Genomic DNA, 15,197 nt, shown 5'->3' with positions numbered 1-15,197 from the left:
ACGTGGATATTAATGATGTAGTCAATTCTGCAGTCACTGCAGAACACTACGTAGTATACCAACCACTGATAAGGAAAATAAAGATCACTCCCAATAAGAAGAACCATTGAGAAGATCTGAAAGAGAGAAAAGCCCTATAAATCAAGACGATTATATCGTATACTTACAAGAGCACGACTTTGACATAGGGGTGAAAAAGGATCCTGAATCCTTTGCACAGGTCAAACAAAGTGTTGATCCTTCTTGTTGGTTCGATGCCATGAAAGATGAGTTGAAATCCATGTTGGACAATAAAGTATGGGATCTTGTAGAATTACCCACTGGAATAAGGCCGATTGGTTGTAAATGAATATTTAAAACTAAAAGGGACTTCAAGGGTAATGTCGAAAGATATAAAGCCAAACTTGTTACCAAGGGTTTTAACCAACGTGAAGGCATTGACTTTAAGGAGACCTTCTCACCAGTATCTAAGAAAGACTTATTTAGGATTATAATGACTCTTGTATCTCAAATGGATTTAGAGTTACATCAGATGGATGTAAAGACTACATTTCTCAATGAGGATCTGAATGAGAATGTTTACATGTTGCGGCCTGAAGGTTTTGTAACTAATAGCTCAGAACATTTAGTTTGTAAACTAAAGAAATCCATCTATGGGTTGAAACAAGCATCACGATAGTGATACCTAAAGTTTCATGAAGTAATTTCCTCATACGGCTTTGTAGAAAACACTGCAGATGAATGTATCTATATTAAAATCCATGGGAGTAAGTTCATTATGATGATTTTGTATGTTGATGATGTTCTGTTGGCTAGTAGTGATACTAGGATGTTGAGCGACACCAAGAAATTCTTATCTCAAATATTTTAAATGAAAGATCTTGGTGAAGCTTCTTATGTCATTAGCATTGAAATTCGCCATGACAGATCACTTGGACTGCTTAGCCTGTCACAAATGGCCTATATTACTAGGGTACTCGAAAGGTATGGCATGTAAAATTGTGCTTCCGGATAGTCGCCCATTGTGAAGGGTGACAAATTTGGCCTATTTCATTGTCTAAAGAATAATTTAGAAAAAGATCGAATAAAAGATTTTTTGTATGCATCAGTAGTAGGGAGCAGCATGTATGCTTAAGTCTGTACGCGACCGAACATTGCCTTTGTTGTTGGAATGTTGGAAAAATACATATCTAATCTAAGAATGCAACATTGGATAGTTGCAAAGAAAGTATTACGGTATCTACAGAGAACGAAAGACTTCGGACACACATATAGAATATCTGATCAGTTGGAGTTGATCGGATATTTAGATGCAGACTTCGTAGGCTGCGTTGACACTAAGAAGTCTACTTTAGGATACATCTTCATGATGGTGGGAGGAGCTGTGTCGTGGAAAAGCGTGAAACAATCTACCACGACCTCATCCACTATGGAAGCTGAATTTATTTCCTGTCATGAGGCATCTAATCAGGCACTATGGTTACAAAGTTTCTTCTTAGGTTTACGGGTACTAGAGCATATCCCGAAACCATTGAGAATATTTTGCAATAATTCGGCTATTATTTCCTTATCTAGTAACAACAAGTATTCGTCAAGGTCGAGGCATATCGACATCAAATATCTTATTATAAAGGAAAGAGTTCAGAATTATCACGTGGCCGTGGAATTCATCAGCACTAAGCAGATGATTGCAAATCCGCTCACTATAGGGCTTCCTATCACGCCATTTCAGGAGCATGTGAAATCCATGGGAGTCATTGATCCCACAGATGTTTTCAGTTAATGGGAGTTGAGCGTATTTTAATTTTCACAGACATTTAAAGAACTCGTTTTATACAGTTTGTTTTTAGATGATTTTGATATAAAGATTCATTTCTGCTTCTCTATATATATTCACAAATTTTGAGTAAGTAGAATTATAGTCGTGTCTCGTTGGAGATATGTAAAAGCTTCGAGACATATTAAGGATAAGCACATATCATCACACTAAAGTGTGTAATCATTATACCACATTTCCTAGTTTTTTATCTATGTTTTTAAGATTGAAAGTACTTATGATCACGCTTAGGTTCACTTCGCCTAAATAAAATGTTGTGACGACTACCACGTTTAAATATTGACAATCTTGATGGACCAGATTGAAAAACATCACTCATATTATACAACTATTTTATTGGTTAACCATTTGGATGTTTTCTTTAAATCAAAATTTATTTTCAACATTATTTTATATGACAATCATTGACATTGCTTACTGAGGCCCAAGTGGGAGAATGTAAGAACTCTATGTGGTGGGCCTTATTGATCAACAATCTAGATTGTCCTAGAAGTTGGACTATGTGGTTGAGTAAACCAGTGGGCCCCACTTTAGGTGATCCAGTGCGCAGCCTATCTGTGCAGCCGTGCGTATTAGGGCCGGAATGTTATAGCTGTCTTACGCAGATAGTAGTTGAGTTGAACTAGGACACAACAATGTGGAGTAGTGAGAGAGAGAGTTATGATGGGATTTAAACTCTCATCTCCTCAGCTTCTATATAAGATAAGAGCTTGTTCCCCGATCCAACACAGCAACATAACTCAAAGTCCCATCTGATATTTTGTATAAGGGTGTGATGGAGAGGAAGACTACAACATTGGTATTCTCGTATTTTTATCTCGCATCTATGGCGTCTCAATTAGGTAAGCCATCTGAACCCTAGATATCCATGTTCTATGCACAGCAGATCCCTGGATTTCCGCATCCAGATATTCTTACACATTTTTCACTTTCTTATACATCTAAGGAAAGGAAGTAGATGAGCTGCAGCCCTAGCCTCACCTAACATGATCCAACACCTATTGTGAGTCCCACTTTAATGCATGTTTTCTATATCCATGATGTCCATGTGTTTCTCCATGTCATTTTATGGCATGAACCTAAAAAAGAAGAAGATCCAATATTAGATGGACCATTCCATAGAAAATAGTGGTAATAAGCTATTAACGTACAACTTATAGTAGGCAATAATGGTTTTGGATAAGGTAGATATTTGTTTTTTTAACCTTCATTCAATTTCATGTGACCTTATTAACAGGTTGAATGGCAAATAAACATTACAGTGGGCCCTAGAAAGTTCTTAATGCTAGGACACCATTATTTCGTATAGTATGGTCCGCATAAGAGTTGGATCTACTTCCTTTTTGAGCAAGTATCCTAAAATAATCTAGCGCAAAATCGATAGATGGAGTGGAGATAAATTAAAACAAATAAATCATGGTCGGTTCCACAGTAAGAGCCACATTATATTTGGTGAAGCAGGGATTGCACCTAATCTCCTCCCCTAAAAAATGAGTTCTTCTTTTAAAAAATCTACTCATGTAATACCTTAAAAAAAAATTATGCTCCTGTAAGTGTATAGGTGCTTAAACATGTGTACATCCCATTTTGAACTGTATTTTTAGAAAGGACAACACTAGGTATTGTACTCACAACATGTGGACTTCTGTGCACCTCATCGAAAAGTTTGAGATCTAATATATCATCACATGCTATTTATTCATCTAACCAACTATTGAAAATACCATTCATCACGACTTAAACATCCCACTGTTCACATCACTTTCGACATTTTGATAATGTTGAACCAACTTCAAGATCATCATATCCATTTATATACCTACCAATTTGTAAGCCCAACCTGCTCACCTAATCTACCATCAATGTATTAACCTATCCAACTGTTTGATTTCTACCTGAACCTATTCCTCGTTTCATGAGTTACAAGCTGAATCTGAACTGTTGCAACATTGACATTCCCATCATCTTAAACTTCGAATCTGCTCATTTTTTAACTAGCGGTCCATCTTGACCTGACAAAGCTCATGGTTGGAACTAATCATCCACAAACACCACTAGTGGATGCGATCACTTGGATAAATAATAAGTGTACAACTTCTCTAAATATTCCATTTTCTTTTAAAACAAGCTTCCTAAGTCTCCTTCTCTTTCTTCATATAATCCCAAATGCTCTCTCTTCCCAGTATTATTGGAAAGGAAGCCAAAGCATCCGGTTGCAAATGGAAGCTAGGTGGGGCCACCGCGATGTTTGTGCGTGGCTGGTTTACCAGCGCTAATTAAAATGGGGCGTCGGTCCGTGAGCGGGTATAAATACCGTATGTACCAAGAGACCTAACCCTTTTTTCTCCCCTCCCGACGCTCTCTCTCTAACTCTCTCTCTCTCCCTCTCCCTCTCTCTCTCTCTCTCTCCCCCTTTACATGCAGTGACGGCCATCGCCATCTCCACCTCTACCATCCCTTTCTCAATCGACCCTCTCTCTCTCTCTATTTCCCCTTTTCCCTCTCTTAATCGACCATCTCTCTTCGTTTCCCCTTTCTCAATCCACCTCTACTCCTCTAGGGTTTCCCTCTCTCTCTCTCTCTCTCTCTCTCTCTCTCTCTCTCTCTCTTAGGGGTTTTTAATCTCTATCTCTCTTTTAACATGTCTAAGGATGAGATACGAGGATCTCTGCAATCCGATGTATGATATGGACATCAAGGAAGCCTTAACCACTTGCATCTCAAGCATTCAATGGATCTCTCCATAAAGCACGAATATCTCCCTGAAGATCTACAGGTCGTCTCTCTGTATATATCTATCATCCATCTATTAGATCGATTTTTTTTTCCAGATTTTGTCTATGATTGTAGGTTATAAAACGAGGTGCAAATGATTGAATCTGTGAAGTTTTCATCAATCTTTTTTGAAAATTTGGTTATGTTATGCTTTGACACCTTACATGCTCGATTAAATGCCAAACGGCCCAAACTTGTGGATTGTCCTTTTCCATTCATTTTAGTTCTATTGAAAATGAACAGTTTATCTATTTACTTATCTAACGTTAGTCCTCGTTAGATTCTCATGCAAGAAGGTTCATAGGCAATCAAGTAGTTGAAAGAGGGAGAAAGGTCAGATCCATGGTAGTGAGACAAGATGTATTGTGGTGGGAAATTGACATTTGAGACTGTACTCCATTCACGAGATTAAAATTGCTAGTGATTGTCTAAATCCCAAATGCTGTTACTGTGTTAATTTTATATATGCATATTGTTATTTGATTTCGTCATTTTGTGCTATCCAGCTCTTGAGCGTAACCATTTCCGTACCTTTTTTTTCCCAATTTCAAAAAGCATAAACAGAGCATTCGAGAACTTGTCTTTTTTCTTTTCTGAAAATAGTTGCTATATTTAGCTATGCACTTGGCTTTTTGTCTTTTTTCTTTTATGAAATTAATTGCATATGTACAGGTTATAGTGCTCCTAGTTACACTGGTTCACTTGGACAGTCCCATTGAGTGACCTGAACTGTTCATTAACTCCAGAACACATTTCATGGACTACCATGCTAAAATTGCACTGATCAGATGAATTATAGTCATCCATTTTTCAAGCCATGGATAGGGGTAAACATTGGGCAGGTCTTAATTTATATTTTTGTCGCTTCATTTATATGCTTTCCTAGAGAAAAAAGATCATAAGTATGCTTTTTAGTTTCAGACAGAGATTAAAGGTGTATTGCCTCAAGCCTTCATCAAGGTTGGGTAAATTTAATTCACAGTAGTGTTTTTCCATCGAAGCTGGTTGAAAGATGGACTCCGCTACCTCATGGTTTTTGGAAATCTGGGTGGGTTTGAAGGATGATGTTGGGTATGAAAATGGTTTCATTCATCTTTGCTTTTTTGGGGTAGTGGTGAAGCAATCAACGACAGAAATACTATTTTCAAAGAAAACTAAATTGGTGCTTGTTGTCAAAGGATATTCTTGCAACTTTGTTTCTTGGGTGTTGGGTAGCCCATCTAATCTGGTGCCTTCGAAACTGTTTTTCTCAGTTAATGAAATCAAGAACATCTCTTTAGCAGCCCATTTACTGGGGCCTAATGTCTGGTAGGCAGTTGGTCATTGGTGAAACATGATTCACAAAGCTGACCCCAAATAGCTGGGACAAGGATATGATGATGATATCATCTTTTAGCCGTTGCAGTTAATCTAGCTGATGTTGTTATGAGTCTGGTGCTTTCCTATGCTTTTGCAGATTGGGATATTAACTTGATGTGTATTTTCAGGAAGCCGCAGCATATTCTTGAACCTGGCGGGGGTCACTTGCAGAATTTGTTGGGCTGTGCTTGCTCTGTGTACTGTGTATAAAATGATTAAGGTATGCATATGAAACCTTAGGCATCTTTTCTTTATTTGTTTTCCAATCTTTTCTCTGACCAAATTACGCTCTCGTCCTTTTATCATATGTTCTTTCTTTACCTGGTTTTACATAGTTAGTTACTATTGAGCAAGGTCTGTGACTGTTATCGTTGATTTTTGTGGTCTTTGTGGAGTGTGGTTTTCAAGGAGGTATGTTTTTGTAAATTCCTCATGGATCCCTCTTAAATCAAAATTGTTCAACTATTCTCCTGTAAATCTATTCCAAGATAACGGTCTTACATTCCAGTTAGGTTGCACGCACATTTCATGTTTTTTGCATGATGTAATTTTGTTATTTGCATTGGTTCAAGAAATCAGGAAATGATGCAGTCGTCCTTGTTTTGCATCGGGGTTTTGAATATAGGTCATGGTTTTGAGCTTTTACAAGTGTATTTGCCTTTTTTGTAAGAAAATAGTTCATCACTTAATGGGCCTGTCTTTACAGTTATCCAGCCATTTTGGTGGCCAATTATGGGTATGTCCCTGATCATTTGGTCTGGTCCAGGTTTTGAAAAGCTTAGCATTCACAATGAGGAAGTAGACTTCAAACTGAGTTGCATACTTTTCAAGTGCAACTTGATAGTAACATGATTTCAATTTAGGCCCTAGTCCTCAATATCAATACTAAGGATGGTAATTGCAATCTGGTTAATCCACTTCATTGAACTAATTACTGGTATTCCGTTTTATAGTGCATCCAAATGCAGCTTTAATGATGATTTTTGGAGTATTTCAAACTACATAAGTAATAGTTTCACATTGTAAAACTACAATAATGGTGTGAACTTAAGATACTTCAATTGAAGATTGACATGCAGATGTTCTTGTAGTTTCTTTGTTAACTTTCTTAGACTTAAGCTAGAATTAAGCTTCAACTTTAATGGGTTCTGCCATTTTGAAATAATAAGAAGACAACTATTTTAGCGCTCTCTTGTTTCTTTCTCATGATTGTCCTTTTTTTAATTGAAAAATCATTGTTTACTTTTTGTCACAGACTAGAAGAAAAGCTCTTGGACATGGAGACCGTGGATATTCTAAGGCAGCAGGCCTTGTTAAAAACACCTGTAAAACACATGTCAGGGCATTTGTCAATTCCAAAAAATGAAGGTGTATATGAGTTCTGGATTAGTTTAAATCTTTATTTCATGGTTCTCCTCAGGACGGTTCTATCTTAGGATTTCTTTACTTGCAGAATTTGGAGAATGGTCACCATGAGAATGAAGAGCCCAAAGGCAAAACTGTAGGTTCAATGATTTAATTATTTTATATTATTGTCTAATTGTTTATTTGTGTCCAGTTTTACCTTTTTAGGTTGAATCCTAAGGAAGAGCGATTTCTATATGTGCCACAAAGTGTAACTCCTGCTACCAAGAATAATGCATTATCCGATAGCAAGTTGAGGGCATCCCAGGTTCATAGACAGCATGTATGTGCTCACTAGTATCATCATTCATTTAATCTGTGTAATTTATTAGTTTCAAAAAGAAAAGGAAAAAAAAAAGATTTTGTGTAATTTATTATGTGCTTCATGCCTTCCCTTTTGAGAGGAGTCTAATTCAATTCAGCTAATGCGATGATCCTCTTTTGTAACAGGAGAGGTTGGATGCTCTTATGAAATATGTGGTCCAAAATATTGGGTTTAGTCTGATTGGGGTTTTTATTTGTTATTGATTTACTTTTGGTTATAGCCTGATGGAAATTTTCAGAAACAGGTACTGGGTAAGTTTCTTAGTTATTGTTCCATTTTCTATTTTTTAGTTCCTGGTAGGATTTTTTTCTAGTGATTGTTGTCTTGTGTTTTGCACTTGAATGTCTTTTTGTTCTTCAACTTCAGAAACTATCATCAATATTCCAGGTGTATTTTAAATTTTTTTTTTTTTTTTCTCTCTTTTTGTAAGCATGGGGTCTTGATAGAATGAAGGAGGTTTTGCATTGGGCTGATCTATATATTGTTTTTTTTTTTTTTTTTTCTATATGTAATCATCTATTTTTTTCTCTTGATTTTCCATTTGTTATTGATGTAATGAAGACTAAATATGTTTACATGATTTAATTATTTCTTTTAGCTTAGAAATACATATATTTGACTTGCAGAATGTTGTCATGTGGTGACTAGACAGGGGTGGTAAATGCACTCTAGTGTTTGAGATAGTGTAATTGAACAGGGGTGGTAACTAATATCATGTGAGGAAACTTTGTTTAATTTTTAACTGTAGTTGGAAATGGTGTTTTATCTGTGCTGAAAGCATTGCTGCCAAGGCACCCAAAATCCTTGACAGGATATGTAATGAGCCGCCGAGATAATGAAGGTAGTTTTCTGCTGACAAGAGGGTGGATGAGCTGCCCAACATAATCAAGATAGTTATCTGCTCACTCCTGACAAGTGGGTGAATGAGCTGCCCGACATAATCAAGATATTTTTCTACTGATTTTGATTCTTTAAAAGGGACAAATACCTTTGATGACTTAAAAGGTTTGGACTACAGTTGAACATAGGTGATGAAAATACATAATCTTTTAACTTAGTGATATTTGCACTGTTTTAACTTGAATTTAGAATCTAATGTTGGGTATCATTTTTGAGGAAAGCATGGAAGGAAGGAAGTGAATGTGGAGCTAAAGAAAGAAGCAGAGTTCTTCGGCGACATTGTAATAGTGCCTTTCATGGATAGCTATGATCTGGTTGTTTTGAAGACGGTTGCCATCTGTGAGTATGGGGTGAGTGAAATTCAACTATCAAAGTTGGAAATACTTCTAATTATGAAATATTGTTATCGTTAAGGAAAAAAATTAGAAATTTGTATGCCTTGATAATGGAAAAGTTTATTAGGATTGATGGACTTGATGTATTTGTTTATTGACACAGGTCCATGCATTCTCTGCAAATTATATCATGAAATGTGACGATGACACATTTGTCAGAATAGAAATACTTCTAATTATGAAATCTTATTATCTTTAAGAAAGAAAAAGTTAGAAAATTGTATGCCTTGATAATGAAAAAGTTTATAAGGATTGATGGACTTAATGTATTTGTTTATTGACACTGGTCTGTATAGTCTCTGCAAATTATATCATGAAATGTGATGATGACACATTTGTCAGAATAGATTCGGTGATTAAGGAAGCCAAGAAAGTCCCCAGTGGTAGAAGCCTATATGTTGGAAACATGAATTACTACCACAAGCCCTTGCGTTATGGTAAATGGGCTGTGACATATGAGGTATAAATTAACTTTCCCCACCTTTCCCTTAAATTATTATACTGCTCTTTTAAAAATAAAATAAAATAAAATCCGTTGCTTGAGTAATTATGTGGTACTAAATCGCACTTGATGATAAAATGCTCTGAATTGCATTCTTTGAACGGGGGACTGCCATGGTTACATATTGAACTGTTTGAAGAAACAAAGGAAAATCTGGAACTTTACTTGCCTTTTCCATCTTAGAAGAGTTTTTTGGGGTCGGGTACTTATCTTAGTTTACTTATGCAAGTAAAAGAGGTATTATGGGACACCAACATGCTCCGAAAACAGTGTTTCCTCACTGACTTACTACAGGTTTATAGGAAGCAAAAGATTGAAAAGTAGATGATTTAATGCAATAAATAGAGCTGACTGGGAACTAAATTTCAAGATCAAAATCTAAAGTTTCCTAGCTTTGTAAGAAAAACAAAACAAATACAAGGTAATTGACTATGATAATATATAAACAGAGAAGATTTGATCATTCACATAAGTACCTCAAAGTCATCCATATATGCATGTGTGTATGGATGCATGTATGTGTAAGCACAAAAACTTACAGGAGGCATTTCCACTCCATTTGAATTGACATATCTAGGGCAGTCCTCCCAGGCATTGACGGGACCCTCATAACCTGGAAAACAAAAAACCAAGCGGTCAGAATTCACAAAATGCTGAAAACTGTATGAAAATAGATGTTGAAGCAATGACATCAAGCAACAGTAATTGTTGAGAAGAAGTAAAAATATGGCAGCAATTTTGATAACTCATGATGCAGTACCAAAACATTACTACCAATTGCCTGAACCATCATCTTAAAGCATCATAAAAGATGTTGCGATCATGACAGCCCCGAGCCCAAAGTGCTGGGTCATATAACACCATAAAAGGATATGCATGAATGTCGATGTAGAACAGCCACTTTTCACCCCCTTTCTAGTAAGAGCCATTATAAAACAAGCAATGGGTTCATATTTGAAGGAGAATAATCCCGATTTCCTTTCATAAACTTGTGAAAGGATTTAAGCTACCAGAAAAACCTTCTTTCTTATGTGTTCTTTCACTTTCGATGCAAGTTGGTAAGCTAGTCAACTAAATAAGGATCTATTCTAATATTTTCTTGGGGAACCTCTTCTTGGTCAGTGGATGAAAATCATCAACCCAAGCTCCAATGTGTGCAGGTGATCAATCCTTCTTTATTCTTCGTTTCTTGACTGTACAAAATCTTTCCACAATACATCAACAAATAACACCATTTTTTCCACTAAAAAAAGATAATTCAGCAAGAATCTTATAATATATTTTTACTCTTTCACTTTTGCCTTGCACCACACCCATAATAATCCATCACATTACATAAGGATGATATCCTCGCTATTAATGCCAAGTTAAAAATCATGCACTCAACCAATCGATGAGAACCAAGATTGGAACTATAAATCAAACATTGGTTGAAGAGCAACAGTCAAGAGTTGAACAGAAAATCAGTTTACCTCCATAACAGTAGTTCGCAGACGGATATCCATTAGGAAGATAACACATACTTAGATCCATGGAATCCTGAAGAAGAGGGGTCATAGACCTCTCAGACGATGGGATTGTTGCAGTTGCCACATCGCCACCATCGGCAGACCCATACCGTGTGGCAGAAGGCTTCTAAAGAGGTCCAATCCAATTAATGTCAATACAAAGCACACAAGCTTCAAGAGCAATGCAGGAATAATGCATCAGAGTTATACCTTCTTGGTAGCTTCAGGAACTAAATGGAACTGAATTGAAAACTTTAGTATTAGAGACTCTATTCATGCTCAGGCCTTTCATTTCTTAGAGAAGTCAGGACACTGGTCCAAACACCATGGCCTGTTGCATGGTCAGGATAGCCACATTAGTCTAATTTACTAGGACTAGAATCTCAATTCCCTGCTGACTTTTCAGCTTTAGTAGAATGTCTATTGTCAAATGCAGCAAACACTGCAAGCCTTGGGGCGGTATTGCTTTTCTGGTGATTTATATACTTTCATTGTAATATTTATGGTTTTTGGTGGAAACCTCATCATTCGTTCTCATCGTCTTATTCATTACCAACTTCTCTTTCCTTCACTCTGAATAGCTCACAACACTATGCTTATTGTTTGTGTTTCAGGAATGGCCAGAAGAAGATTATCCACCGTATGCCAATGGCCCAGGCTACATCGTTTCATCAGACATTGCACAATTTGTTGTAACATAGTTTGAGAAACACGCCTTGAGGGTAAGATGTACAAACTTCTGCTGCTGTTGTTTTAACCCTTATTACCAACTTGAAAAAAAGAAAAATAAAAGGAAAAAAAAGGCCTTCACGCTGACAATTCAACTCTGAAACAGCTCTTCAAGATGGAAGATGTGAGCATGGGCATGTAGGTGGAGCAGTTCAACAGCACGACACCTGTCGAGTATCTACACGACTTGAAATTACTGGCATGCTAGGGCTTCTCAAATCCATACAAAGGCCTCTACCGGCGCTTGTGTAGAAATCTTACGGCGCTTTTAAGCAAGAAAAAGTGTCCACAAACCATTTTTAGTGGCGCTCAAATTGATTTTTACCGGCTCTTTTTCGCGTCGGAAAAACATACAATTAGCGGCGCTCAGAAATGCGCCGATAGAAGTTACCTAGCGCCGCCAATACTTTTAGCGACATACCCATTTATCAGCGCTTGGCTAGCGCCAATAATAGAATCACCGGCGCTTTTAGTATTTATAGCGGCGCTTTTGAGCGCCGCTAAAAGTCTCATTTGTTGCTGTGCAGTTTTGCTAGATTATATTAGGACATGGACCCAGCACTGATATAGATCTAAAACTCTAGTGGACCACACGACAAGAAAAATGTGAGGATTGAACTTCCACCATTGAAATATTTGTGCGGCCACAAAAGTTTTGGATCATGCTATTTTGTTTTTACTTTTTTATTTCTTTTCACAATTTCAGTTCATCACAGTATGAATGACCTCATGAATGACATGGATGGAAATTAGAAATCACAGTGGACTCATGGAGGTAGTAATTTCCCTGCCCACTTTTTCCGGTCATGCGACCCACATGAGATTTGTGTCTCCTCATTTTTGGTCTCACAATCTAAGAGGATATGAAAAAACGGATGGACGAGATAGATTTATCACAAACATCATGGTGTGCCCCACCTAACTTCCCGTCGAAGAAAGAAAGTTCCTGCGGACGGCTTTGGCTGCATTAGAAACGAACGCCTCCGTCGCTGCCCAGGAACGCAGGAACGCGGATTGGGTACTAATCCTGCCCATACCTGCCTAGGAACGGGCAGGAGCTCTTAAGGGGCCACCATGATCTATGAGTTTCATTCACACCATACATCTATTTTTTTATATATTATTTTAGGGGAAATTTCAAAAACTCAGGTAAATCTAAGACTCAAGTGTATCACACCAGTGGAAGCAACGATAATGACACCTGCCGTTAAAACTTTTGTTGGGCCACTCTACAATTTTTATCTTCTTGATTTTTGCTTCATTACCTAAAGTACATGGGAAAATGGTTGGATGGCATGGATATAAAATACATGCATCAAGGTCGGCCCCACTGTCAGGGACACACCATATTGGGTGAGGCTGGCCGCACCTAATCCACTCCGAAGCATTGTAATGTGTCACTGCTGCTCTGGGACTCCAGTTGCACAGTAGAATAAATTAGGTTGACGTGGCAAAATTTTGTAGGCCCAAAATGACATGTAAAAACTAATGAGCGGCCTAGATATACAGCACATATATCATGGTGGGCCATATAGTTTGAGAAACACTCACTGCCTGTGTTGCGCGGGTAACACCTAATCCAATTCTTACGGTTACCAAGAGAAATTAACAATTTTATGGAAGCAATAATGGTTCGACGGATGTACACCTTTCAATTTTTGAAAGGGTCCACCTTGATGTGTTCAAGAGATCTAGTCCGATCATTAGATTTGTAATGCAATATTGGGCTAGGAGCCAAAAAGTGGTTAAGCTAATCAATGATTTAAGTGGGTTATATCAATTGAAACAATTGGGGGAAATATCCAGCCTTGATTTTTTCAAGACCCACCGTGATGAGAATATAAAATCTACTCCACCCATTAACTGCCACACAGAATGTTAAGCATTGGACCCAAAAATCAGGCTCATAAGTAATTCAAGTGGGCCACACCAAGAGAGAGAGTTTGGTGGTGTATATCTAGGCCGCTCATCTAGTGTGGGTCCATCATGGTGTTAATGTAAAATCAACCCCGACCATCACGTGTGTCACTCCATGTTAAATCAAGGTCTCAAATTTATCCCCATCCGTAGTTCAAGAGGACCACAAATCAGCATACATGGAAAGGTTCACCCTCTAGACAATTTCACTTAGTGTAGCTCACACGAATCATGCAAGAACCTAATTTTTAGGACCTATGGTTACTTTTGGTGTGAGATCTAATGGTTGGAGTAGATTTCAAAGTTTTGTCATTATGGCCCTCCTCCTCATTTTTTCTCCATGCTAGCAACCTCCCTCTCCCAACGTCCCATAATTCCCCATTTCTCCAACCCTCAAAACTCTAAAATCCTTCCAATCCCACCATTAAAAACTCATCTCAACCATCAAAACTCTCTTCATTGGCCCAAGATCTACATGATGTGGAAGTTTGAGAGCTTGGTTTGCATGTGGGTGACTATATTTTTGCTGATTTCTTTTCTATCCCTTATTCTTCTTATTTCTTCATGAATGGATCATATGGGACCCACCAATCCATGGTGGGGATCCCATTTGATCCTATAAATGTGGCCCTTGGGCCCATCCTACATGCATGCCATGTTCCATGATAGGGCTATCATTCATGGACCCCATCATGAAGTATCTTATGATCTACATCATCCTAAGGTCATCTAGACCTTAAACATCATGTTGGGATGACATCCCAACCATCCATTGTAAATATAGACCATGCATGTGTTAGATTTGTGGTTGTAAGTACAAATCATTATAGATCTATGGGTGTGATTGATGTTGGGAGGGCCCATTAGGGGCGGGGCCCTATCCTCATGGCCGGATTGTCCTTCTTTCTCTCTTTTCTCTTATGTTAAATGCTGATGTGTGTGGCCCACCTTGTGGACCGACAAGATCCCAACCATCTATACAGAGGGGACGTTTTCATAGTCCCTCCCATTGAACGTCTGGCCCCTAAATGCACAAAAAGGGGTGCATACAAGCTTGTTTTTGTGATGGGATAGTTTGGATATTTGTGAGGCCCACTTGGGTGGACCATACCATGAATTTTAGGGGTTAAATCCCCATTTGAATTAGGTTTGCAATTTGTTTTTATGAAGCAGATGTTGTTGTCCAGTTTGTCTAGACAAATTTTGGACCATTTTGGGGCCTGATTTTTAGTATTTTGGTGGAAAATTTGATGTCATCTAATACATGATTCTTGAAGACCTATGTTCCATCTGTAAACCTACCAAATTTCAACCCCACCTGACCCTTATTGAGGTCCTAAAGGTGTGGCCCAAGTGAGGTGGTTAGTCTGAAATTTCTGTACTGCTCCAGCAACATATCAGTGTAGAATTCTTTAAATAAAAAATAAATTTTCCACTGGTGGGCCACATCCATGGACCCCACCTTGTATTTCATATATGAGGGGACCTAAAACCTATTTTTCTCAATTTTTTTGAGGCCATGGATCCACCCCATTTGAGGCTCAGA

The 15,197-nt window shown here is 37.8% G+C and overlaps 1 protein-coding gene and 1 long non-coding RNA gene across 3 annotated transcripts; one reads left to right on the top strand and one right to left on the bottom strand.

Annotated features, from left to right (window-relative positions):
* Window positions 1-4,213: 4,213 nt before the first annotated feature.
* On the top strand, window positions 4,214-7,518 carry LOC131216866 (uncharacterized). Of its 2 annotated transcripts, none has more exons than XR_009157068.1 (2): window positions 4,214-4,613; window positions 7,227-7,518. It is a non-coding gene; the product is annotated as an uncharacterized LOC131216866 (long non-coding RNA). The 2 variants fall into 2 exon arrangements; XR_009157069.1 differs by having other exon boundaries at window positions 4,214-4,624.
* A 2,428-nt stretch (window positions 7,519-9,946) lies between these two features.
* LOC131217543 (uncharacterized) lies at window positions 9,947-11,345 on the bottom strand. The gene is made up of 4 exons (XM_058212479.1): window positions 11,331-11,345; window positions 11,216-11,245; window positions 10,970-11,132; window positions 9,947-10,110 (listed from the first exon to the last, which is right to left on the bottom strand). Exons 1-4 carry the CDS (start codon window positions 11,343-11,345, stop codon window positions 9,962-9,964), a joined length of 357 nt encoding a protein of 118 aa, XP_058068462.1. The 3' UTR covers window positions 9,947-9,961.
* Window positions 11,346-15,197: the final 3,852 nt, after the last annotated feature.

The sequence above is a fragment of the Magnolia sinica genome, chromosome 10 (genome assembly GCF_029962835.1).
Source record: "Magnolia sinica isolate HGM2019 chromosome 10, MsV1, whole genome shotgun sequence".
Lineage (NCBI taxonomy): Eukaryota > Viridiplantae > Streptophyta > Magnoliopsida > Magnoliales > Magnoliaceae > Magnolia > Magnolia sinica.
The sequence above is the reverse complement of the archived record's forward strand: the minus strand, read 5'-3'. Positions and strand labels throughout refer to the sequence as shown.

What these genes read in the sequence shown, in the direction of transcription:
- LOC131217543 (XM_058212479.1), bottom strand. An exon ending in TTCCTGAAGCTACCAAGAAG is followed by an intron (nt 11,133 to 11,215) that starts GTATAACTCTGA and finishes GGACCTCTTTAG; the next exon opens with AAGCCTTCTGCCACACGGTA. An exon ending in TGCGAACTACTGTTATGGAG is followed by an intron (nt 10,111 to 10,969) that starts GTAAACTGATTT and finishes TTTGTTTTCCAG; the next exon opens with GTTATGAGGGTCCCGTCAAT.